The sequence below is a fragment of the Oncorhynchus mykiss genome, chromosome 21 (assembly GCF_013265735.2).
Source record: "Oncorhynchus mykiss isolate Arlee chromosome 21, USDA_OmykA_1.1, whole genome shotgun sequence".
Lineage (NCBI taxonomy): Eukaryota > Metazoa > Chordata > Actinopteri > Salmoniformes > Salmonidae > Oncorhynchus > Oncorhynchus mykiss.
The window spans coordinates 9,128,638-9,154,380 of NC_048585.1; the positions used below are offsets into that span (position 1 = coordinate 9,128,638).

Below are 25,743 nucleotides of genomic sequence, written 5' to 3' on the forward strand. Positions count from 1 at the left end.
GATTAGAGGTTATTCCTACTAACTCTAGCCAGTGTTAAACAGATTTGTAGTCTCTCTCTCTCTCTCCCTGGTCTGATAGTTGGATTAGAGGTTATTCCTACTAACTCTAGCCAGTGTTAAACAGAGTTGTAGCCTCTCTCTCTCTCTCCCTGGTCTGATAGTTGGATTAGATGTTATTCCTACTAACTCTAGCCAGTGTTAAACAGAGTTGTAGCCTCTCTCTCTCTCCCTGGTCTGATAGTTGGATTAGAGGTTATTCCTACTAACTCTAGCCAGTGTTAAACATAGTTGTAGTCTCTCTCTCTCTCCACCTGGTCTGATAGTTGGATTAGAGGTTAGTCCTACTAACTCTAGCCAGTGTTAAACAGAGTTGTAGCCTCTCTCTCTCTCCCTGGTCTGATAGTTGGATTAGAGGTTATTCCTACTAACTCTAGCCAGTGTTAAACAGAGTTGTAGCCTCTGTCTCTCTCTCCCTGGTCTGATAGTTGGATTAGAGGTTAGTCCTACTAACTCTAGCCAGTGTTAAACAGAGTTGTAGCCTCTAAACTCTCTCTCCCTGGTCTGATAGTTGGATTAGAGGTTAGTCCTACTAACTCTAGCCAGTGTTAAACAGAGTTGTAGCCTCTCTCTCTCTCCACCTGGTCTGATAGTTGGATTGGAGGTTAGTCCTACTAACTCTAGCCAGTGTTAAACAGAGTTGTAGCCTCTCTCTCTCTCCCTGGTCTGATAGTTGGATTAGAGGTTATTCCTACTAACTCTAGCCAGTGTTAAACAGAGTTGAAGCCTCTCTCTCTCTCCCTGGTCTGATAGTTGGATTAGAGGTTATTCCTACTAACTCTAGCCAGTGTTAAACAGAGTTGTAGCCTCTGTCTCTCTCTCCCTGGTCTGATAGTTGGATTAGAGGTTAGTCCTACTAACTCTAGCCAGTGTTAAACAGAGTTGTAGCCTCTCTCTCTCTCCCTGGTCTGATAGTTGGATTAGAGGTTATTCCTACTAACTCTAGCCAGTGTTAAACAGAGTTGTAGCCTCTCTCTCTCTCTCCCTGGTCTGATAGTTGGATTAGAGGTTAGTCCTACTAACTCTAGCCAGTGTTAAACAGAGTTGTAGCCTCTCTCTCTCTCCCTGGTCTGATAGTTGGATTAGAGGTTAGTCCTACTAACTCTAGCCAGTGTTAAACAGAGTTGTTGCCTCTCTCTCTCTCTCCCTGGTCTGATAGTTGGATTAGAGGTTATTCCTACTAACTCTAGCCAGTGTTAAACAGAATTGAAGCCTCTCTCTCTCTCCCTGGTCTGATAGTTGGATTAGAGGTTATTCCTACTAACTCTAGCCAGTGTTAAACAGAGTTGTAGCCTCTCTCTCTCTCCCTGGTCTGATAGTTGGATTAGAGGTTAGTCCTACTAACTCTAGCCAGTGTTAAACATAGTTGTAGCCTCTCTCTCTCTCTCTCCCTGGTCTGATAGTTGGATTAGAGGTTATTCCTACTAACTCTAGCCAGTGTTAAATAGAGTTGTAGCCTCTCTCTCTCTCCCTGGTCTGATAGTTGGATTAGAGGTTAGTCCTACTAACTCTAGCCAGTGTTAAACAGAGTTGTAGCCTCTCTCTCTCTCCCTGGTCTGATAGTTGGATTAGAGGTTAGTCCTACTAACTCTAGCCAGTGTTAAACAGAGTTGTAGCCTCTCTCTCTCTCCCTGGTCTGATGGATTAGAGGAATGGATTTGAACATTCAGATAGTCTGGTTGACTGAGGACAGCAGACTTGTTGTTTTGGGTTTCTGGTTCAGTGTAGAGATGTGGTAATTCCTACCAGTTGTAGGGCAGTTTGCTGTCTCTCTCAAACGAAGCAAAGTTGACGAATGTTTCTGCTCCGCACTCCCTGGAAGAAAGACAGGATTTAGCTACAAACACAAAGATAACTCACATTTACTGTATTACCCACACGATGACTAAAACAATAAAAAGAGGAAGTCAAATGTTTTGATGACTAAAACAATAAAGAGGAATTGAAAATGCTTTAACCAAAAATGCTAGTTTTCTATCTATTAACAGGCTCTGTGGGTAATGACCTGATCTACACTGGACAGATCTAACCTGGGGCTCTGTGGGTAATGACCTGATCTACACTGGACAGATCTAACCTGGGGCTCTGTGGGTAATGACCTGATCTACACTGGACAGGTCTAACCTGGGGCTCTGTGGGTAATGACCTGATCTACACTGGACAGATCTAACCTGGGGCTCTGTGGGTAATGACCTGATCTACACTGGACAGATCTAACCTGGGGCTCTGTGGGTAATGACCTGATCTACACTGGACAGGTCTAACCTGGGGCTCTGTGGGTAATGACCTGATCTACACTGGACAGATCTAACCTGGGGCTCTGTGGGTAATGACCTGATCTACACTGGACAGATCTAACCTGGGGCTCTGTGGGTAATGACCTGATCTACACTGGACAGATCTAACCTGGGGCTCTGTGGGTAATGACCTGATCTACACTGGACAGATCTAACCTGGGGCTCTGTGGGTAATGACCTGATCTACACTGGACAGATCTAACCTGGGGCTCTGTGGGTAATGACCTGATCTACACTGAACACCAGTGGTCATGGTAGTCAGGGGGGAGAGGAGCCAGTGGTCTTGGTAGTCAGGGGGGAGAGGGGCCAGTGGTCTTGGTAGTCAGGGGGAGAGGAGCCAGTGGTCATGGTAGTCAGGATGAGAGGAGCCAGTGGTCTTGGTAGTCAGGGGGGAGAGGAGCCAGTGGTCATGGTAGTCAGGGGGAGAGGAGCCAGTGGTCATGGTAGTCAGGGGGAGAGGAGCCAGTGGTCCTGGTAGTCAGGGGGGAGAGGAGCCAGTGGTCTTGGTAGTCAGGGGGGAGAGGAGCCAGTGGTCATGGTAGTCAGGAGGAGAGGAGCCAGTGGTCTTGGTAGTCAGGGGGAGAGGGGCCAGTGGTCTTGGTAGTCAGGGGGAAGAGGAGCCAGTGGTCATGGTAGTCAGGAGGAGAAGAGCCAGTGGTCATGGTAGTCAGGGGGGAGAGGAGTCAGTGGTCATGGTAGTCAGGAGGAGAGGAGCCAGTGGTCATGGTAGTCAGGGGGGAGAGGAGTCAGTGGTCATGGTAGTCAGGAGGAGAGGAGCCAGTGGTCTTGGTAGTCAGGGGGGAGAGGAGCCAGTGGTCATGGTAGTCAGGAGGAGAGGAGCCAGTGGTCATGGTAGTCAGGGGGGAGAGGAGTCAGTGGTCATGGTAGTCAGGAGGAGAGGAGCCAGTGGTCTTGGTAGTCAGGGGGGAGAGGAGCCAGTGGTCATGGTAGTCAGGAGGAGAGGAGCCAGTGGTCTTGGTAGTCAGGTTGGAGAGGAGCCAGTGGTCATGGTAGTCAGGGGAGGAGAGGAGCCAGTTGTCTTGGTAGTCAGGGGAGGAGAGGAGCCAGTGGTCATGGTAGTCAGGGGGGAGAGGAGCCAGTGGTCTTGATAGTCAGGGGGGAGAGGAGCCAGTGGTCATGGTAGTCAGGAGGAGAGGAGCCAGTGGTTATGGTAGTCAGGGGGGAGAGGACTCAGTGGTCATGGTAGTCAGGAGGAGAGGAGCCAGTGGTCTTGGTAGTCAGGGGGGAGAGGAGTCAGTGGTCATGGTAGTCAGGAGGAGAGGAGCCAGTGGTCTTGGTAGTCTGGGGGGAGAGGAGCCAGTGGTCATGGTAGTCAGGAGGAGAGGAGCCAGTGGTCTTGGTAGTCAGGTTGGAGAGGAGCCAGTGGTCATGGTAGTCAGGGGAGGAGAGGAGCCAGTGGTCTTGGTAGTCAGGGGAGGAGAGGAGCCAGTGGTCATGGTAGTCAGGGGGGAGAGGAGCCAGTGGTCATGGTAGTCAGGAGGAGAGGAGCCAGTGGTCTTGGTAGTCAGGGGGGAGAGGAGCCAGTTGTCCTGGTAGTCAGGAGGAGAGGAGCCAGTGGTCATGGTAGTCAGGGGGAGAGGAGCCAGTGGTCATGGTAGTCAGGGGGAGAGGAGCCAGTGGTCTTGGTAGTCAGGGAGAAAGGAGCCAGTGGTCTTGGTAGTCAGGGGGGAGAGGAGCCAGTTGTCCTGGTAGTCAGGAGGAGAGGAGCCAGTGGTCATGGTAGTCAGGAGGAGAGGAGCCAGTGGTCATGGTAGTCAGAGGAGGAGAGGGGCCAGTGGTCCTGGTAGTCAGGAGGAGAGGAGCCAGTGGTCATGGTAGTCAGGGGGAGAGGAGCCAGTGGTCATGGTAGTCAGGGGAGGAGAGGAGCCAGTGGTCCTGGTAGTCAGGAGGAGAGGAGCCAGTGGTCTTGGTAGTCAGGGGGGAGAGGAGCCAGTGGTCATGGTAGTCAGGGGGAGAGGAGCCAGTGGTCATGGTAGTCAGGGGGGAGAGGAGCCAGTTGTCCTGGTAGTCAGGAGGAGAGGAGCCAGTGGTCATGGTAGTCAGGGGGAGAGGAGCCAGTGGTCATGGTAGTCAGGGGGAGAGGAGCCAGTGGTCTTGGTAGTCAGGGGGAAAGGAGCCAGTGGTCTTGGTAGTCAGGGGGAGAGGAGCCAGTTGTCCTGGTAGTCAGGAGGAGAGGAGCCAGTGGTCATGGTAGTCAGGAGGAGAGGAGCCAGTGGTCATGGTAGTCAGGGGAGGAGAGGGGCCAGTGGTCCTGGTAGTCAGGAAAAGAGGAGCCAGTGGTCATGGTAGTCAGGGGGAGAGGAGCCAGTGGTCTTGGTAGTCAGGGGAAGAGAGGAGCCAGTGGTCCTGGTAGTCAGGAGGAGAGGCGCCAGTGGTCATGGTAGTCAGTGGAGGAGAGGAGCCAGTGGTCATGGTAGTCAGGGGGAGAGGAGCCAGTGGTCATGGTAGTCAGGGGGAGAGGAGCCAGTTGTCCTGGTAGTCAGGAGGAGAGGAGCCAGTGGTCATGGTAGTCAGGGGGAGAGGAGCCAGTGGTCATGGTAGTCAGGGGGAGAGGAGCCAGTGGTCTTGGTAGTCAGGGGGAAAGGAGCCAGTGGTCTTGGTAGTCAGGGGGAGAGGAGCCAGTTGTCCTGGTAGTCAGGAGGAGAGGAGCCAGTGGTCATGGTAGTCAGGAGGAGAGGAGCCAGTGGTCATGGTAGTCAGGGGAGGAGAGGGGCCAGTGGTCCTGGTAGTCAGGAAAAGAGGAGCCAGTGGTCATGGTAGTCAGGGGGAGAGGAGCCAGTGGTCTTGGTAGTCAGGGGAAGAGAGGAGCCAGTGGTCCTGGTAGTCAGGAGGAGAGGAGCCAGTGGTCATGGTAGTCAGGGGGAGAGGAGCCAGTGGTCATGGTAGTCAGGAGGAGAGGAGCCAGTGGTCATGGTAGTCAGGGGGAGATGAGCCAGTGGTCATGGTAGTCAGGGGGGAGAGGAGCCAGTGGTCTTGGTAGTCAGGAGGAGAGGAGCCAGTGGTCTTGGTAGTCAGGGGGGGAGGAGCCAGTGGTCATGGTAGTCAGGGGAGGAGAGGAGCCAGTGGTCATGGTAGTCAGGGGGGGGAGGAGCCAGTGGTCATGGTAGTCAGGGGGGAGAGGAGCCAGTGGTCATGGTAGTCAGGAGGAGAGGAGCCAGTGGTCATGGTAGTCAGGGGGGAGAGGAGCCAGTGGTCTTGGTAGTCAGGAGGAGAGGAGCCAGTGGTCTTGGTAGTCAGGGGGGGAGGAGCCAGTGGTCATGGTAGTCAGGGGAGGAGAGGAGCCAGTGGTCATGGTAGTCAGGAGGAGAGGAGCCAGTGGTCATGGTAGTCAGGGGGGAGAGGAGCCAGTGGTCATGGTAGTCAGGAGGAGAGGAGCCAGTGGTCTTGGTAGTCAGGGGGAAAGGAGCCAGTAGTCTTGGTAGTCAGGGGGAGAGGAGCCAGTTGTCCTGGTAGTCAGGAGGAGAGGAGCCAGTGGTCATGGTAGTCAGGAGGAGAGGAGCCAGTGGTCATGGTAGTCAGGGGAGGAGAGGGGCCAGTGGTCCTGGTAGTCAGGAAAAGAGGAGCCAGTGGTCATGGTAGTCAGGGGGAGAGGAGCCAGTGGTCTTGGTAGTCAGGGGAAGAGAGGAGCCAGTGGTCCTGGTAGTCAGGAGGAGAGGAGCCAGTGGTCATGGTAGTCAGGGGGAGAGGAGCCAGTGGTCATGGTAGTCAGGAGGAGAGGAGCCAGTGGTCATGGTAGTCAGGGGGAGATGAGCCAGTGGTCATGGTAGTCAGGGGGGAGAGGAGCCAGTGGTCTTGGTAGTCAGGAGGAGAGGAGCCAGTGGTCTTGGTAGTCAGGGGGGGAGGAGCCAGTGGTCATGGTAGTCAGGGGAGGAGAGGAGCCAGTGGTCATGGTAGTCAGGGGGGGGAGCAGCCAGTGGTCATGGTAGTCAGGGGAGGAGAGGAGCCAGTGGTCATGGTAGTCAGGAGGAGAGGAGCCAGTGGTCATGGTAGTCAGGGGGGAGAGGAGCCAGTGGTCTTGGTAGTCAGGAGGAGAGGAGCCAGTGGTCTTGGTAGTCAGGGGGGGAGGAGCCAGTGGTCATGGTAGTCAGGGGAGGAGAGGAGCCAGTGGTCATGGTAGTCAGGAGGAGAGGAGCCAGTGGTCATGGTAGTCAGGGGGGAGAGAAGCCAGTGGTCATGGTAGTCAGGAGGAGAGGAGCCAGTGGTCTTGGTAGTCAGGGGGGATAGGAGCCAGTGGTCTTGGTAGTCAGGGGAGGAGAGGAGCCAGTGGTCCTGGTAGTCAGGAGGAGAGGAGCCAGTGGTCATGGTAGTCAGGGGGGAGAGGAGCCAGTGGTCATGGTAGTCAGGAGGAGAGGAGCCAGTGGTCATGGTAGTCAGGGGGAGAGGAGCCAGTGGTCCTGGTAGTCAGGAGGAGAGGAGCCAGTGGTCATGGCAGTCAGGGGGAGATGAGCCAGTGGTCATGGTAGTCAGGGGAGGAGAGGAGCCAGTGGTCCTGGTAGACAGTGGGGAGAGGAGCCAGTGGTCTTGGTAGTCAGGGGGAGAGGAGCCAGTGGTCTTGGTAGTCAGGGGGAGAGGAGCCAGTGGTCTTGGTAGTCAGGGGGAGAGGAGCCAGTGGTCTTGGTAGACAGTGGGGAGAGGAGCCAGTGGTCTTGGTAGTCAGGGGGAGAGGAGCCAGTGGTCATGGTAGTCAGGAGGAGAGGAGCCAGTGGTCATGGTAGTCAGGGGGGATAGTAGCCAGTGGTCCTGGTAGTCAGGGGGGAGGAGGAGCCAGTGGCTGTACTTGTTCAGCTCTATTTTTCTTACTCTTCTGACAGAAATATATTAAAAGCCAGAACTGTAGAAAGGTTAGTGTCAGGCTTGTGTGTTCATTACGTGGACAGCTCCCCCATATCTCACCTGGCCATCTGCAGGTGTTTCTTACGCAGCATCAGTAGGAAGAGGACCAGCAGGCTGAGAAGGAGGACACTGAGGACTGCTAGAGCAGAGATGGCAGCTACGCTGGGGTTCATCTCTCTGTCTGGGAGGACAATAACATACAGTCATTATCACTGAGGACCTCTAGAGCAGAGATGGAGCTACACTGGGGTTCATCTCTCTGGCTGGGAGGACAATAACATACAGTCATTATCACTGAGGACCTCTAGAGCAGAGATGGAGCTACGCTGGGGTTCATCTCTCTGTCTGGGAGGACAATAACATACAGTCATTATCACTGAGGACCTCTAGAGCAGAGATGGAGCTACGCTGGGGTTCATCTCTCTGTCTGGGAGGACAATAACATACAGTCATTATCACTGAGGACTGCTAGAGCAGAGATGGAGCTACGCTGGGGTTCATCTCTCTGGCTGGGAGGACAATAACATACAGTCATTATCACTGAGGACCTCTAGAGCAGAGATGGAGCTACGCTGGGGTTCATCTCTCTGGCTGGGAGGACAATAACATACAGTCATTATCACTGAGGACCTCTAGAGCAGAGATGGAGCTACGCTGGGGTTCATCTCTCTGTCTGGGAGGACAATAACATACAGTCATTATCACTGAGGACCTCTAGAGCAGAGATGGAGCTACGCTGGGGTTCATCTCTCTGGCTGGGAGGACAATAACATACAGTCATTATCACTGAGGACCTCTAGAGCAGAGATGGAGCTACGCTGGGGTTCATCTCTCTGTCTGGGAGGACAATAACATACAGTCATTATCACTGAGGACCTCTAGAGCAGAGATGGCAGCTACGCTGGGGTTCATCTCTCTGTCTGGGAGGACAATAACATACAGTCATTATCACTGAGGACCTCTAGAGCAGAGATGGAGCTACGCTGGGGTTCATCTCTCTGGCTGGGAGGACAATAACATACAGTCATTATCACTGAGGACCTCTAGAGTAGAGATGGAGCTACGCTGGGGTTCATCTCTCTGTCTGGGAGGACAATAACATACAGTCATTATCACTGAGGACCTCTAGAGCAGAGATGGAGCTATGCTGGGGTTCATCTCTCTGGCACAGTACACAGTACAGATTCAGGATGATACAACAGGCATACACACAGCCTGCAGACACAGCAATGAGGATCTGAAACTCAGCATTTGAGTCAGAATGGTTGGGTGTGGTCCACTACAGCCAGCTGACATTGGCCTTCTAGAAAACAGGAACCAGATTTGACCAGAGGAGAGAGAGAGAGTGGCAGTTAACCTCTTAAAAACAGACTTGTTCTGTAGTGTAAAACTGTAGAACTGTAGAAGTTTAACATACCTCTATTAGAGATGTGTATGAAGGCTGACTGTGCCTGTAGTAGAGATGTGTATGAAGGCTGACTGTACCTCTATTAGAGATGTGTATGAAGGCTGACTGTACCTAGAGTAGAGATGTGTATGAAGGATGACTGTACCTGTAGTAGAGATGTGTATGAAGGCTGACTGTACCTGTAGTAGAGATGTGTATGAAGGCTGACTGTACCTGTAGTAGAGATGTGTATGAAGGCTGACTGTACCTGTAGTAGAGATGTGTATGAAGGCTGACTGTACCTAGAGTAGAGATGTGTATGAAGGATGACTGTACCTGTAGTAGAGATGTGTATGAAGGCTGACTGTACCTGTAGTAGAGATGTGTATGAAGGCTGACTGTACCTGTAGTAGTGATGTGTATGAAGGCTGACTGTACCTAGAGTAGAAATGTGTATGAAGGCTGACTGTACCTCTATTAGAGATGTGTATGAAGGCTGACTGTACCTGTAGTAGAGATGTGTATGAAGGCTGACTGTACCTGTAGTAGAGATGTGTATGAAGGCTGACTGTACCTGTAGTAGTGATGTGTATGAAGGCTGACTGTACCTGTAGTAGTGATGTGTATGAAGGCTGACTGACTGTACCTGTAGTAGAGATGTGTATGAAGGCTGACTGTACCTGTAGTAGTGATGTGTATGAAGCCTGACTGTACCTGTAGTAGAAATGTGTATGAAGGCTGACTGACTGTACCTGTAGTAGAGATGTGTATGAAGGCTGACTGTACCTAGAGTAGAGATGTGTATGAAGGATGACTGTACCTGTAGTAGAGATGTGTATGAAGGCTGACTGTACCTGTAGTAGAGATGTGTATGAAGGCTGACTGTACCTGTAGTAGTGATGTGTATGAAGGCTGACTGTACCTAGAGTAGAAATGTGTATGAAGGCTGACTGTACCTCTATTAGAGATGTGTATGAAGGCTGACTGTACCTGTAGTAGAGATGTGTATGAAGGCTGACTGTACCTGTAGTAGAGATGTGTATGAAGGCTGACTGTACCTGTAGTAGTGATGTGTATGAAGGCTGACTGTACCTGTAGTAGTGATGTGTATGAAGGCTGACTGACTGTACCTGTAGTAGAGATGTGTATGAAGGCTGACTGTACCTGTAGTAGTGATGTGTATGAAGCCTGACTGTACCTGTAGTAGAAAGGTGTATGAAGGCTGACTGACTGTACCTGTAGTAGAGATGTGTATGAAGGCTGACTGTACCTGTAGTAGAGATGTGTATGAAGGCTGACTGTACCTGTAGTAGAGATGTGTATGAAGGCTGACTGTACCTGTAGTAGAGATGTGTATGAAGGCTGACTGTACCTGTAGTAGTGATGTGTATGAAGGCTGACTGTACCTAGAGTAGAAATGTGTATGAAGGCTGACTGTACCTCTATTAGAGATGTGTATGCAGGCTGACTGTACCTGTAGTAGAGATGTGTATGAAGGCTGACTGTACCTGTAGTAGAGATGTGTATGAAGGCTGACTGTACCTGTAGTAGAGATGTGTATGAAGGCTGACTGTACCTGTAGTAGAGATGTGTATGAAGGCTGACTGTACCTGTAGTAGTGATGTGTATGAAGGCTGACTGTACCTAGAGTAGAAATGTGTATGAAGGCTGACTGTACCTCTATTAGAGATGTGTATGAAGGCTGACTGTACCTGTAGTAGAGATGTGTATGAAGGCTGACTGTACCTGTAGTAGAGATGTGTATGAAGGCTGACTGTACCTGTAGTAGAGATGTGTATGAAGGCTGACTGTACCTGTAGTAGTGATGTGTATGAAGGCTGACTGACTGTACCTGTAGTAGAGATGTGTATGAAGGCTGACTGTACCTGTAGTAGTGATGTGTATGAAGCCTGACTGTACCTGTAGTAGAAATGTGTATGAAGGCTGACTGACTGTACCTGTAGTAGAGATGTGTATGAAGGCTGACTGTACCTGTAGTAGAGATGTGTATGAAGGATGACTGTACCTGTAGTAGAGATGTGTATGAAGGCTGACTGTACCTGTAGTAGTGATGTGTATGAAGGCTGACTGTACCTGTAGTAGAGATGTGTATGAAGGCTGACTGTACCTGTAGTAGAGATGTGTATGAAGGCTGACTGACTGTACCTGTAGTAGAGATGTGAATGAAGGCTGACTGTACCTGTAGTAGAGATGTGTATGAAGGCTTACTGTACCTTTAGTAGAGATGTGTATGAAGGCTGACTGTACCTGTAGTAGTGATGTGTATGAAGGCTGACTGTACCTGTTGTAGAGATGTGTATGAAGGCTGACTGCACCTGTAGTAGAGATGTGTATGAAGGCTGACTGTACCTAGAGTAGAGATGTGTATGAAGGATGACTGTACCTGTAGTAGAGATGTGTATGAAGGCTGACTGTACCTGTAGTAGAGATGTGTATGAAGGCTGACTGTACCTGTAGTAGAGATGTGTATGAAGGCTGACTGTACCTGTAGTAGAGATGTGTATGAAGGCTGACTGTACCTAGAGTAGAGATGTGTATGAAGGATGACTGTACCTGTAGTAGAGATGTGTATGAAGGCTGACTGTACCTGTAGTAGAGATGTGTATGAAGGCTGACTGTACCTGTAGTAGAGATGTGTATGAAGGCTGACTGTACCTCTATTAGAGATGTGTATGAAGGCTGACTGACTGTACCTGTAGTAGAGATGTGTATGAAGGCTGACTGACTGTACCTGTAGTAGAGATGTGTATGAAGGCTGACTGTACCTGTAGTAGAGATGTGTATGAAGGCTGACTGTACCTGTAGTAGAGATGTGTATGAAGGCTGACTGTACCTGTAGTAGAGATGTGTATGAAGGCTGACTGTACCTGTAGTAGTGATGTGTATGAAGGCTGACTGTACCTAGAGTAGAAATGTGTATGAAGGCTGACTGTACCTCTATTAGAGATGTGTATGCAGGCTGACTGTACCTGTAGTAGAGATGTGTATGAAGGCTGACTGTACCTGTAGTAGAGATGTGTATGAAGGCTGACTGTACCTGTAGTAGAGATGTGTATGAAGGCTGACTGTACCTGTAGTAGTGATGTGTATGAAGGCTGACTGACTGTACCTGTAGTAGAGATGTGTATGAAGGCTGACTGTACCTGTAGTAGTGATGTGTATGAAGCCTGACTGTACCTGTAGTAGAAATGTGTATTAAGGCTGACTGACTGTACCTGTAGTAGAGATGTGTATGAAGGCTGACTGTACCTGTAGTAGAGATGTGTATGAAGGATGACTGTACCTGTAGTAGAGATGTGTATGAAGGCTGACTGTACCTGTAGTAGTGATGTGTATGAAGGCTGACTGTACCTGTAGTAGAGATGTGTATGAAGGCTGACTGTACCTGTAGTAGAGATGTGTATGAAGGATGACTGTACCTGTAGTAGAGATGTGTATGAAGGCTGACTGTACCTGTAGTAGAGATGTGTATGAAGGCTTACTGTACCTTTAGTAGAGATGTGTATGAAGGCTGACTGTACCTGTAGTAGTGATGTGTATGAAGGCTGACTGTACCTGTTGTAGAGATGTGTATGAAGGCTGACTGCACCTGTAGTAGAGATGTGTATGAAGGCTGACTGACTGTACCTGTAGTAGAGATGTGTATGAAGGCTGACTGTACCTGTAGTCGAGATGTGTATGAAGGCTGACTGTACCTGTAGTAGTGATGTGTATGAAGGCCGATTGTACCTGTAGTAGAGATGTGTATGAAGGCTGACTGTACCTGTAGTAGAGATGTGTATGAAGGCTGACTGTACCTGTAGTAGAGATGTGTATGAAGGCTGACTGACTGTACCTGTAGTAGAGATGTGTATGAAGGCTGACTGTACCTGTAGTAGAGATGTGTATGAAGAGTGACTGACTGTACCTGTAGTAGAGATGTGTATGAAGGCTGACTGTACCTGTAGTAGAGATGTGTATGAAGGCTGACTGTACCTGTAGTAGTGATGTGTATGAAGGCTGGCTGTACCTGTAGTAGAGATGTGTATGAAGGCTGACTGACTGTACCTGTAGTAGAGATGTGTATGAAGGCTGACTGTACCTGTAGTAGTGATGTGTATGAAGGCTGGCTGTACCTGTAGTAGTGGTGTGTATGAAGGCTGGCTGTACCTGTAGTAGAGATGTGTATGAAAGCTGGCTCGCTGGGCGTACTGTAGCTATAACTGATCACACTGCAGTTATAGGAGGAGGAGGGTAGCAGGCTGGACACTGTCACCACATGGGACTGGGCTGTTAGAGGCTCCCGAGCCTGCAGAGAGAACAGAGAACATACTGGAAGGACAGAACACCGTACTGTAGGACAGAGAGAACAGAGAACATACTGGAAGGACAGAACACCGTACTGTAGAACAGAGAGAACAGAGAACATACTGCAAGGACAGAGAGAACAGAGAACATACTACAAGGACAGAACACTACTATCTACTGTCTGATTCAGGCCTGTCTGAGTGGACTAATCCATTGTAGAGGCCTGTCTGAGTGGACTAATCCATTGTAGAGGCCTGTCTGAGTGGACTAATCCATTGTAGAGACCTGTCTTAGTGGACTAATCCATTGTAGAGGCCTGTCTGAGTGGACTAATCCATTGTAGAGGTCTGTCTGAGTGGACTAATCCATTGTAGAGGCCTGTCTAGTGGACTAATCCATTGTAGAGGCCTGTCTGAGTGGACTAATCCATTATAGAGGCCTGTCTGAGTGGACTAATCCATTGTAGAGGCCTGTCTGAGTGGACTAATCCATTATAGAGGCCTGTCTGAGTGGACTAATCCATTGTAGAGGCCTGTCTGAGTGGACTAATCCATTATAGAGGTCTGTCTGAGTGGACTAATCCATTATAGAGGTCTGTCTGAGTGGACTAATCCATTGTAGAGGCCTGTCTAAGTGGACTAATCCATTGTAGAGACCTGTCTGAGTGGACTAATCCATTGTGGAGGTCTTTCTGAGTGGACTAATCCATTGTAGAGACCTGTCTGAGTGGACTAATCCATTGTAGAGGCCTGTCTGAGTGGACTAATCCATTGTAGAGGTCTGTCTGAGTGGACTAATCCATTGTAGAGGCCTGTCTAGTGGACTAATCCATTGTAGAGGCCTGTCTAAGTGGACTAATCCATTGTAGAGGTCTTTCTGAGTGGACTAATCCATTGCGGAGGTCTTTCTGAGTGGACTAATCCATTGTGGAGGTCTGTCTGAGTGGACTAATCCATTGCGGAGGCCTGTCTGAGTGGACTAATCCATTGCGGAGGCCTGTCTGAGTGGACTAATCCATTGCGGAGGTCTGTCTCAGTGGACTAATCCATTATAGAGGCCTGTCTGAGTGGACTAATCCATTGTAGAGGCCTGTCTAGTGGACTAATCCATTGTAGAGACCTGTCTCAGTGGACTAATCCATTATAGAGGCCTGTCTGAGTGGACTAATCCATTGTGGAGGCCTGTCTGAGTGGACTAATCCATTGTAGAGGCCTTTCTCAGTGGACTAATCCATTGCGGAGGCCTGTCTGAGTGGACTAATCCATTGTGGAGGCCTGTCTGAGTGGACTAATCCATTGTAGAGTCCTGTCTCAGTGGACTAATCCATTGTAGAGGCCAGTCTCAGTGGACTAATCCATTGTGGAGGCCTGTCTGAGTGGACTAATCCATTGTAGAGGCCTGTCTCAGTGGACTAATCCATTGCGGAGGCCTGTCTGAGTGGACTAATCCATTGCGGAGACCTGTCTCAGTGGACTAATCCATTGTAGAGGCCTGTCTGAGTGGACTAATCCATTGCGGAGACCTGTCTCAGTGGACTAATCCATTGTAGAGGCCTGTCTGAGTGGACTAATCCATTGCGGAGGCCTGTCTCAGTGGACAAATCCATTGCGGAGGTCTGTCTCAGTGGACTAATCCATTGCGTAGGCTGCAGGGATGGCACACCAGTATCACCAGTAGTAAATGTAAACATTTTTACCATCATTTATCATATACAATGTTTGTTACTAAGGTTACAGTCAGGTCGTTTAATGCATTCAATATAGTCTTATTACAGTCTTCCGTTGTCATTGTGCGAGTGGACATGTTGTTTACAGCGTAACCTAGGCTACACTGGTGAGAAACAAGTTTTGGTTTATTTCATTTACGAGTTTTGTCAATTTATTCGTTGTCTTTTGTTTGGAGCGCTCCAGTCACTGTTGAGTAAGGACAGGAACTGATTACCTGTAGAAGTAGTCCTAGTCTACCTGTTGAGTAAGGACAGGAACTGATTACCTGTAGAAGTAGTCCTAGTCTACCTGTTGAGTAAGGACAGGAACTGATTACCTGTAGAAGTAGTCCTAGTCTACCTGTTGAGTAAGGACAGGAACTGATTACCTGTAGAAGTAGTCCTAGTCTACCTGTTGAGTAAGGACAGGAACTGATTACCTGTAGAAGTAGTCCTAGTCTACCTGTTGAGTAAGGACAGGAACTGATTACCTGTAGAAGTAGTCCTAGTCTACCTGTTGAGTAAGGACAGGAACTGATTACCTGTAGAAGTAGTCCTAGTCTACCTGTTGAGTAAGGACAGGAACTGATTACCTGTAGAAGTAGTCCTAGTCTACCTGTTGAGTACAGACAGGAACTGATTACCTGTAGAAGTAGCCCTAGTCTACCTGTTGAGTAAGGACAGGAACTGATTACCTGTAGAAGTAGTCCTAGTCTACCTGTTGAGTAAAGACAGGAACTGATTACCTGTAGAAGTAGTCCTAGTCTACCTGTTGAGTAAGGACAGGAACTGATTACCTGTAGAAGTAGTCCTAGTCTACCTGTTGAGTACAGACAGGAACTGATTACCTGTAGAAGTAGTCCTAGTCTACCTGTTGAGTACAGACAGGAACTGATTACCTGTAGAAGTAGTCCTAGTCTACCTGTTGAGTACAGACAGGAACTAATTACCTGTAGAAGTAGTCCTAGTCTACCTGTTGAGTACAGACAGGAACTGATTACCTGTAGAAGTAGTCCTAGTCTACCTGTTGAGTAAGGACAGGAACTGATTACCTGTAGAAGTAGTCCTAGTCTACCTGTTGAGTAAGGACAGGAACTGATTACCTGTAGAAGTAGTCCTAGTCTACCTGTTGAGTAAGGACAGGAACTGATTACCTGTAGAAGTAGTCCTAGTCTACCTGTTGAGTAAAGACAGGAACTGATTACCAAGGAAGTAGTCCTAGTCTACCTGTTGAGTAAGGACAGGAACTGATTACCTGTAGAAGTAGTCCTAGTCTACCTGTTGAGTAAAGACAGGAACTGCTTACCTGTAGAAGTAGTCCTAGTCTACCTGTTGAGTACAGACAGGAACTGATTACCTGTAGAAGTAGTCCTAGTCTACCTGTTGAGTACAGACAGGAACTGATTACCTGTAGAAGTAGTCCTAGTCTACCTGTTGAGTAAAGACAGGAACTGATTACCTGTAGAAGTAGTCCTAGTCTACCTGTTGAGTAAGGACAGGAACTGATTACCTGTAGAAGTAGTCCTAGTCTACCTGTTGAGTAAGGACAGGAACTGATTACCTGTAGAAGTAGTCCTAGTCTACCTGTTGAGTAAAGACAGGAACTGATTACCTGTAGAAGTAGTCCTAGTCTACCTGTTGAGTAAGGACAGGAACTGATTACCTGTAGAAGTAGTCCTAGTCTACCTGTTGAGTAAGGACAGGAACTGATTACCTGTAGAAGTAGTCCTAGTCTACCTGTTGAGTAAAGACAGGAACTGATTACCTGTAGAAGTAGTCCTAGTCTACCTGTTGAGTACAGACAGGAACTGATTACCTGTAGAAGTAGTCCTAGTCTACCTGTTGAGTACAGACAGGAACTGATTACCTGTAGAAGTAGTCCTAGTCTACCTGTTGAGTAAAGACAGGAACTGATTACCTGTAGAAGTAGTCCTAGTCTACCTGTTGAGTACAGACAGGAACTAATTACCTCTAGAAGTAGTCCTAGTCTACCTGTTGAGTAAGGACAGGAACTGATTACCTGTAGAAGTAGTCCTAGTCTACCTGTTGAGTAAGGACAGGAACTGATTACCTGTAGAAGTAGTCCTAGTCTACCTGTTGAGTAAAGACAGGAACTGATTACCTGTAGAAGTAGTCCTAGTCTACCTGTTGAGTAAGGACAGGAATTGATAACCTGTAGAAGTAGTCCTAGTCTACCTGTTGAGTACAGACAGGAACTGATTACCTGTAGAAGTAGTCCTAGTCTACCTGTTGAGTAAGGACAGGAATTGATAACCTGTAGAAGTAGTCCTAGTCTACCTGTTGTGTAAGGACAGGAACTGATTACCTGTAGAAGTAGTCCTAGTCTACCTGTTGAGTACAGACAGGAACTGATTACCTGTAGAAGTAGTCCTAGTCTACCTGTTGAGTAAGGACAGGAACTGATTACCTGTAGAAGTAGTCCTAGTCTACCTGTTGAGTAAAGACAGGAACTGATTACCTGTAGAAGTAGTCCTAGTCTACCTGTTGAGTAAGGACAGGAACTGATTACCTGTAGAAGTAGTCCTAGTCTACCTGTTGAGTAAGGACAGGAACTGATTACCTGTAGAAGTAGTCCTAGTCTACCTGTTGAGTAAAGACAGGAACTGATTACCTGTAGAAGTAGTCCTAGTCTACCTGTTGAGTAAAGACAGGAACTGATTACCTGTAGAAGTAGTCCTAGTCTACCTGTTGAGTAAGGACAGGAACTGATTACCTGTAGAAGTAGTCCTAGTCTACCTGTTGAGTAAGGACAGGAACTGATTACCTGTAGAAGTAGTCCTAGTCTACCTGTTGAGTAAGGACAGGAACTGATTACCTGTAGAAGTAGTCCTAGTCTACCTGTTGAGTAAAGACAGGAACTGATTACCTGTAGAAGTAGTCCTAGTCTACCTGTTGAGTAAGGACAGGAACTGATTACCTGTAGAAGTAGTCCTAGTCTACCTGTTGAGTACAGACAGGAACTGATTACCTGTAGAAGTAGTCCTAGTCTACCTGTTGAGTAAAGACAGGAACTGATTACCTGTAGAAGTAGTCCTAGTCTACCTGTTGAGTAAAGACAGGAACTGATTACCTGTAGAAGTAGTCCTAGTCTACCTGTTGAGTAAAGACAGGAACTGATTACCTGTAGAAGTAGTCCTAGTCTACCTGTTGAGTAAAGACAGGAACTGATTACCTGTAGAAGTAGTCCTAGTCTACCTGTTGAGTAAAGACAGGAACTGATTACCTGTAGAAGTAGTCCTAGTCTACCTGTTGAGTAAGGACAGGAACTGATTACCTGTAGAAGTAGTCCTAGTCTACCTGTTGAGTACAGACAGGAACTGATTACCTGTAGAAGTAGTCCTAGTCTACCTGTTGAGTAAGGACAGGAACTGATTACCTGTAGAAGTAGTCCTAGTCTACCTGTTGAGTAAGGACAGGAACTGATTACCTGTAGAAGTAGTCCTAGTCTACCTGTTGAGTACAGACAGGAACTGATTACCTGTAGAAGTAGTCCTAGTCTACCTGTTGAGTACAGACAGGAACTGATTACCTGTAGAAGTAGTCCTAGTCTACCTGTTGAGTAAAGACAGGAACTGATTACCTGTAGAAGTAGTCCTAGTCTACCTGTTGAGTAAGGACAGGAACTGATTACCTGTAGAAGTAGTCCTAGTCTACCTGTTGAGTACAGACAGGAACTGATTACCTGTAGAAGTAGTCCTAGTCTACCTGTTGAGTAAGGACAGGAACTGATTACCTGTAGAAGTAGTCCTAGTCTACCTGTTGAGTAAGGACAGGAACTGATTACCTGTAGAAGTAGTCCTAGTCTACCTGTTGAGTAAGGACAGGAACTGATTACCTGTAGAAGTAGTCCTAGTCTACCTGTTGAGTAAGGACAGGAACTGATTACCTGTAGAAGTAGTCCTAGTCTACCTGTTGAGTAAGGACAGGAACTGATTACCTGTAGAAGTAGTCCTAGTCTACCTGTTGAGTAAGGACAGGAACTGATTACCTGTAGAAGTAGTCCTAGTCTACCTGTTGAGTAAGGACAGGAACTGATTACCTGTAGAAGTAGTCCTAGTCTACCTGTTGAGTTCAGACAGGAACTGATTACCTGTAGAAGTAGTCCTAGTCTACCTGTTGAGTAAAGACAGGAACTGATTACCTGTAGAAGTAGTCCTAGTCTACCTGTTGAGTAAAGACAGGAACTGATTACCTGTAGAAGTAGTCCTAGTCTACCTGTTGAGTAAGGACAGGAACTGATTACCTGTAGAAGTAGTCCTAGTCTACCTGTTGAGTAAGGACAGGAACTGATTACCTGTAGAAGTAGTCCTAGTCTACCTGTTGAGTAAGGACAGGAACTGATTACCTGTAGAAGTAGTCCTAGTCTACCTGTTGAGTAAGGACAGGAACTGATTACCTGTAGAAGTAGTCCTAGTCTACCTGTTGAGTACAGACAGGAACTGATTACCTGTAGAAGTAGTCCTAGTCTACCTGTTGAGTAAGGACAGGAACTGATTACCTGTAGAAGTAGTCCTAGTCTACCTGTTGAGTAAAGACAGGAACTGATTACCTGTAGAAGTAGTCCTAGTCTACCTGTTGAGTAAGGACAGGAACTGATTACCTGTAGAAGTAGTCCTAGTCTACCTGTTGAGTAAAGACAGGAACTGATTACCTGTAGAAGTAGTCCTAGTCTACCTGTTGAGTAAAGACAGGAACTGATTACCTGTAGAAGTAGTCCTAGTCTACCTGTTGAGTAAGGACAGGAACTGATTACCTGTAGAAGTAGTCCTAGTCTACCTGTTGAGTAAGGACAGGAACTGATTACCTGTAGAAGTAGTCCTAGTCTACCTGTTGAGTAAAGACAGGAACTGATTACCTGTAGAAGTAGTCCTAGTCTACCTGTTGAGTAAAGACAGGAACTGATTACCTGTAGAAGTAGTCCTAGTCTACCTGTTGAGTACAGACAGGAACTGATTACCTGTAGAAGTAGTCCTAGTCTACCTGTTGAGTAAGGACAGGAACTGATTACCTGTAGAAGTAGTCCTAGTCTACCTGTTGAGTACAGACAGGAACTGATTACCTGTAGAAGTAGTCCTAGTCTACCTGTTGAGTAAAGACAGGAACTGATTACCTGTAGAAGTAGTCCTAGTCTACCTGTTGAGTAAGGACAGGAACTGATTACCTGTAGAAGTAGTCCTAGTCTACCTGGAGCGCTCCAGTCACTGTTGAGTAAGGACAGGAACTGATTACCTGTAGAAGTAGTCCTAGTCTACCTGTTGAGTAAGGACAGGAACTGATTACCTGTAGAAGTAGTCCTAGTCTACCTGTTGAGTACAGACAGGAACTGATTACCTGTAGAAGTAGTCCTAGTCTACCTGTTGAGTAAAGACAGGAACTGATTACCTGTAGAAGTAGTCCTAGTCTACCTGTTGAGTACAGACAGGAACTGATTACCTGTAGAAGTAGTCCTAGTCTACCTGTTGAGTAAGGACAGGAACTGATTACCTGTAGAAGTAGTCCTAGTCTACCTGTTGAGTAAGGACAGGAACTGATTACCTGTAGAAGTAGTCCTAGTCTACCTGTTGAGTAAAGACAGGAACTGATTACCTGTAGAAGTAGTCCTAGTCTACCTGTTGAGTAAGGACAGGAATTGATTACCTGTAGAAGTAGTCCTAGTCTACCTGTTGAGTAAAGACAGGAACTGATTACCTGTAGAAGTAGTCCTAGTCTACCTGTTGAGTAAGGACAGGAACTGATTACCTGTAGAAGTAGTCCTAGTCTACCTGTTGAGTAAGGACAGGAACTGATTACCTGTAGAAGTAGTCCTAGTCTACCTGTTGAGTAAGGACAGGAACTGATTACCTGTAGAAGTAGTCCTAGTCTACCTGTTGAGTAAAGACAGGAACTGATTACCTGTAGAAGTAGTCCTAGTCTACCTGTTGAGTAAGGACAGGAACTGATTACCTGTAGAAGTAGTCCTAGTCTACCTGTTGAGTACAGACAGGAACTGATTACCTGTAGAAGTAGTCCTAGTCTACCTGTTGAGTACAGACAGGAACTGATTACCTGTAGAAGTAGTCCTAGTCTACCTGTTGAGTAAAGACAGGAACTGATTACCTGTAGAAGTAGTCCTAGTCTACCTGTTGAGTAAAGACAGGAACTGATTACCTGTAGAAGTAGTCCTAGTCTACCTGTTGAGTAAGGACAGGAACTGATTACCTGTAGAAGTAGTCCTAGTCTACCTGTTGAGTAAGGACAGGAACTGATTACCTGTAGAAGTAGTCCTAGTCTACCTGTTGAGTAAGGACAGGAACTGATTACCTGTAGAAGTAGTCCTAGTCTACCTGTTGAGTAAAGACAGGAACTGATTACCTGTAGAAGTAGTCCTAGTCTACCTGGAGCGCTCCAGTCACTGTTGAGTAAAGACAGGAACTGATTACCTGTAGAAGTAGTCCTAGTCTACCTGTTGAGTAAGGACAGGAACTGATTACCTGTAGAAGTAGTCCTAGTCTACCTGTTGAGTACAGACAGGAACTGATTACCTGTAGAAGTAGTCCTAGTCTACCTGTTGAGTAAGGACAGGAACTGATTACCTGTAGAAGTAGTCCTAGTCTACCTGTTGAGTAAAGACAGGAACTGATTACCTGTAGAAGTAGTCCTAGTCTACCTGTTGAGTAAAGACAGGAACTGATTACCTGTAGAAGTAGTCCTAGTCTACCTGTTGAGTAAAGACAGGAACTGATTACCTGTAGAAGTAGTCCTAGTCTACCTGTTGAGTAAAGACAGGAACTGATTACCTGTAGAAGTAGTCCTAGTCTACCTGTTGAGTAAAGACAGGAACTGATTACCTGTAGAAGTAGTCCTAGTCTACCTGTTGAGTAAAGACAGGAACTGATTACCTGTAGAAGTAGTCCTAGTCTACCTGTTGAGTAAAGACAGGAACTGATTACCTGTAGAAGTAGTCCTAGTCTACCTGTTGAGTAAGGACAGGAACTGATTACCTGTAGAAGTAGTCCTAGTCTACCTGTTGAGTACAGACAGGAACTGATTACCTGTAGAAGTAGTCCTAGTCTACCTGTTGAGTACAGACAGGAACTGATTACCTGTAGAAGTAGTCCTAGTCTACCTGTTGAGTAAGGACAGGAATTGATAACCTGTAGAAGTAGTCCTAGTCTACCTGTTGAGTAAGGACAGGAATTGATTACCTGTAGAAGTAGTCCTAGTCTACCAGGCCTGTGGACAAATGTAGGCCTGTAAATGTGTCCATTTGGGGATCCGATACAGTTTCTGATTGTCTTAACTCACCATCACCGTGGAGCTTCTCAAAGTTATGTTTTATTCGCCAACAGCAACAAGTAAACAAAGTCTGTTTTGACATCCGTTGAGAATGTCAATAGTTCCCCAACGTAGCCCATTAGAAACATCTATCCAGCTCTCGCCCTTTTGATAACCACTCAGCATGACAGGGGAGAAAATGTAATGCTCTGATCCGGTGGAAACATAAACAACCTGATTACCGCTTATCCCTGCACACGTAGCCAACAGCATGTCTGTCCGGAGCTCACTGGGCCTCTATGAGCCCTGAATACTTGATGCAATGTTTCAGTTCACTAGCACCAGCTTCAGACTGACCAAGTTAATAGTTGATACAATGTTTCAGTTCACTAGCACCAGCTTCAGACTGACCAAGTTAATAGTTGATACAATGTTTCAGTTCACTAGCACCAGCTTCAGACTGACCCAGTTAATAGTTGATACAATGTTTCAGTTCACTAGCACCAGCTTCAGACTGACCCAGTTAATAGTTGATACAATGTTTCAGTTCACTAGCACCAGCTTCAGACTGACCAAGTTAATAGTTGATACAATGTTTCAGTTCACTAGCACCAGCTTCAGACTGACCCAGTTAATAGTTGATACAATGTTTCAGTTCACTAACACCAGCTTCAGACTGACCCAGTTAATAGTTGATACAATGTTTCAGTTCACTAGCACCAGCTTCAGACTGACCCAGTTAATACTTGATACAATGTTTCAGTTCACTAGCACCAGCTTCAGACTGACCCAGTTAATAGTTGATACAATGTTTCAGTTCACTAGCACCAGCTTCAGACTGACCCAGTTAATAGTTGATACAATGTTTCAGTTCACTAGCACCAGCTTCAGACTGACCCAGTTAATAGTTGATACTATGTTTCAGTTCACTAGCACCAGCTTCAGACTGACCCAGTTAATAGTTGATACAATGTTTCAGTTCACTAGCACCAGCTTCAGACTGACCCAGTTAATAGTTGATACAATGTTTCAGTTCACTAACACCAGCTTCAGACTGACCCAGTTAATACTTGATACAATGTTTCAGTTCACTAGCACCAGCTTCAGACTGACCCAGTTAATAGTTGATACAATGTTTCAGTTCACTAGCACCAGCTTCAGACTGACCCAGTTAATAGTTGATACAATGTTTCAGTTCACTAGCACCAGCTTCAGACTGAACCAGTTAATAGTTGATACAATGTTTCAGTTCACTAGCACCAGCTTCAGACTGACCCAGTTAATAGTTGATACAATGTTTCAGTTCACTAACACCAGCTTCAGACTGACCCAGTTAATAGTTGATACAATGTTTCAGTTCACTAGCACCAGCTTCAGACTGACCAAGTTAATAGTTGATACAATGTTTCAGTTCACTAGCACCAGCTTCAGACTGACCAAGTTAATAGTTGATACAATGTTTCAGTTCACTAACACCAGCTTCAGACTGACCCAGTTAATAGTTGATACAATGTTTCAGTTCACTAACACCAGCTTCAGACTGACCCAGTTAATAGTTGATACAATGTTTCAGTTCACTAACACCAGCTTCAGGATAGGGTACCATTACAGTCTGGCAGTGTACTACAGGACATAGGGAACAGGGTACTATTACAGATGACAGCAGTGTACTACAGGACATAGGGAACAGGGTACCATTACAGTCTGGCAGTGTACTACAGGACATAGGGAACAGGGTACCATTACAGATGACAGCAGTGTACTACAGGACATAGGGAACAGGGTACCATTACAGTCTGGCAGTGTACTACAGGACATAGGGAACAGGGTACCATTACAGATGACAGCAGTGTACTACAGGACATAGGGAACAGGGTACCATTACAGATGACAGAGCATCTCTTACCTTGAGGTCCTTGTTGATGGTGTTGGTGGGTTTACAGAGCACCTGGTAGAAGTCAACCACTCCCTCCCCGCTCCAGAGCAGGGTCACTGAGGAGTGGGTGGCGTTCACCGCGTACAGGGACCGCGGAGGGGCTGGCTCTGTCACAAACACAACAGGAGAAACGCCTGGGTCAACCTCCACAGACACAGGTAGACTGTAGCTCTGTGGTCGTCCCAGACTGTCTTGTCTACTGTTATCCTCTAGTCCACAGACACAGGTAGGACTGTCTTGTCTACTGTTATCCTCTAGTCCACAGACACAGGTAGACTGTAGCTCTGTGGTCGTCCCAGACTGTCTTGTCTACTGTTATCCTCTAGTCCACAGACACAGGTAGGACTGTCTTGTCTACTGTTATCCTCTAGTCCACAGACACAGGTAGACTGTAGCTCTGTGGTCGTCCCAGACTGTCTTGTTTACTAGTTAGACCGAACTACTGAGGGATGTGGAAAAGAAGGCAGGCTGTGTCACAACCCCAGGTTCACTTCCTCAATCAGCGCTGTTATAAGCTGCTATTGTGACATCCAACATCCAGTATACAGTCGTGGCCAAAAGTTTTGAGAATGACACAAATATAAATTTTCATGAAGTCTGCCTCAGTGTCTTTAGATATTTTTGTCAGATGTTAGTATGGAATACTGAAGTATAATTACAAGCATTTCATAAGTGTCAAAGGCTTTTGGTGACAATTACATGAAGTTGATGCAAAGAGTCAATATTTTGCAGTGTTGACCCTTCTTTTTCAAGACCTCTGCAATCCTCCCTGGCATGCTGTCAATTAACTTCTGGGCCACATCCTGACTGATGGCAGCCCATTCTTGCATAATCAATGCTTAGTTTGTCAGAATTTGTGTGTTTTTGTTTGTCCACCCGCCTCTTGAGGATTGACCACAAGTTCTCAATGGGATTAAGGTCTGGGGAGTTTCCGGGCCATGGACCCAAAATATTGATGTTTTGTTCTCCGAGCCACTTAGTTATCACTTTTGCCTAATGGCAAGGTGCTCCATCGTGCTGGAAAAGGCATTGTTCAATTCCAAACTGTTCCTGGATGGTTGGGAGAAGTTGCTCTCAGAAGGTGTGTTGGTACCATTCTTTATTAATGGCTGTGTTCTTAGGCAAAATTGTGAGCGAGCCCACTCCCTTGGCTGAGAAGCAACCCCACACATGAATGGTCTCGGGATGCTTTACTGTTGGCATGACACAGGACTGATGGTAGAGCTCACCTTGTCTTCTCCGGACTAGCTTTATTTCTGGATGCCCCAAACAATCGGAAAGGGGATTCAGAGAAAATGACTTTACCCCAGTCCTCAGAAGTCCAATCCCTGTACATTTTACAGAATATCAGTCTGTCCCTGATGTTTTTCCTGGAGAGAAGTGGCTTCTTTGCTGCCCTTCTTGACATCAGGCCATCCTCCAAAAGTCTTCGCCTCACTGTGCATGCAGATGCACTCACACCTGCCTGCTGCCATTCCTGAGCAAGCTCTGTTCTGGTGGTGCCCCGATCCCGCAGCTGAATCAACTTTAGGAGACGGTCCTGGCGCTTGCTGGACTTTCTTGGGCACCCTGAAGCCTTCTTCACAACAATTTAATCGCTCTCCTTAAAGTTCTTGATGATCCGATAAATGGTTGATTTAGGTGCAATCTTACTGGCAGCAATATCCTTGCCTGTGAAGACTGTTTTGTGCAAAGCAATGATGACGGCACGTGTTTCCTTGCAGGTAACCATGGATGACAGAGGAAGAACAATGATTCCAAGCACCACCCTCCTTTTGAAGCTTCCAGTCTGTTATTCAAACTCAATCAGCATGACAGAGTGATCTCCAGCCTTGTCCTCGTCAACACTCACACCTGTGTTAACGAGAGAATCACTGACATGATGTCAGCTGGTCCTTTTGTGGCAGGACTGAAATGCAGTGGA

At 47.0% G+C, this 25,743-nt stretch overlaps 1 protein-coding gene across 1 annotated transcript in view; it reads right to left on the minus strand.

Moving 5' to 3' along the window:
* LOC110512574 (receptor-type tyrosine-protein phosphatase O) overlaps positions 1-25,743 on the minus strand; it is a 92,964-nt gene that overhangs the window by 16,925 nt on the left and 50,296 nt on the right. Inside the window, exons 13-16 of the mRNA XM_036956784.1 lie at positions 23,790-23,926; positions 12,766-12,904; positions 7,269-7,389; positions 1,804-1,872 (exon numbers count right to left, since the gene is read on the minus strand). Coding sequence (XP_036812679.1) covers positions 1,804-1,872; positions 7,269-7,389; positions 12,766-12,904; positions 23,790-23,926 — 466 coding nt within the window. The remainder of the gene's footprint in view (positions 1-1,803; positions 1,873-7,268; positions 7,390-12,765; positions 12,905-23,789; positions 23,927-25,743) is intronic.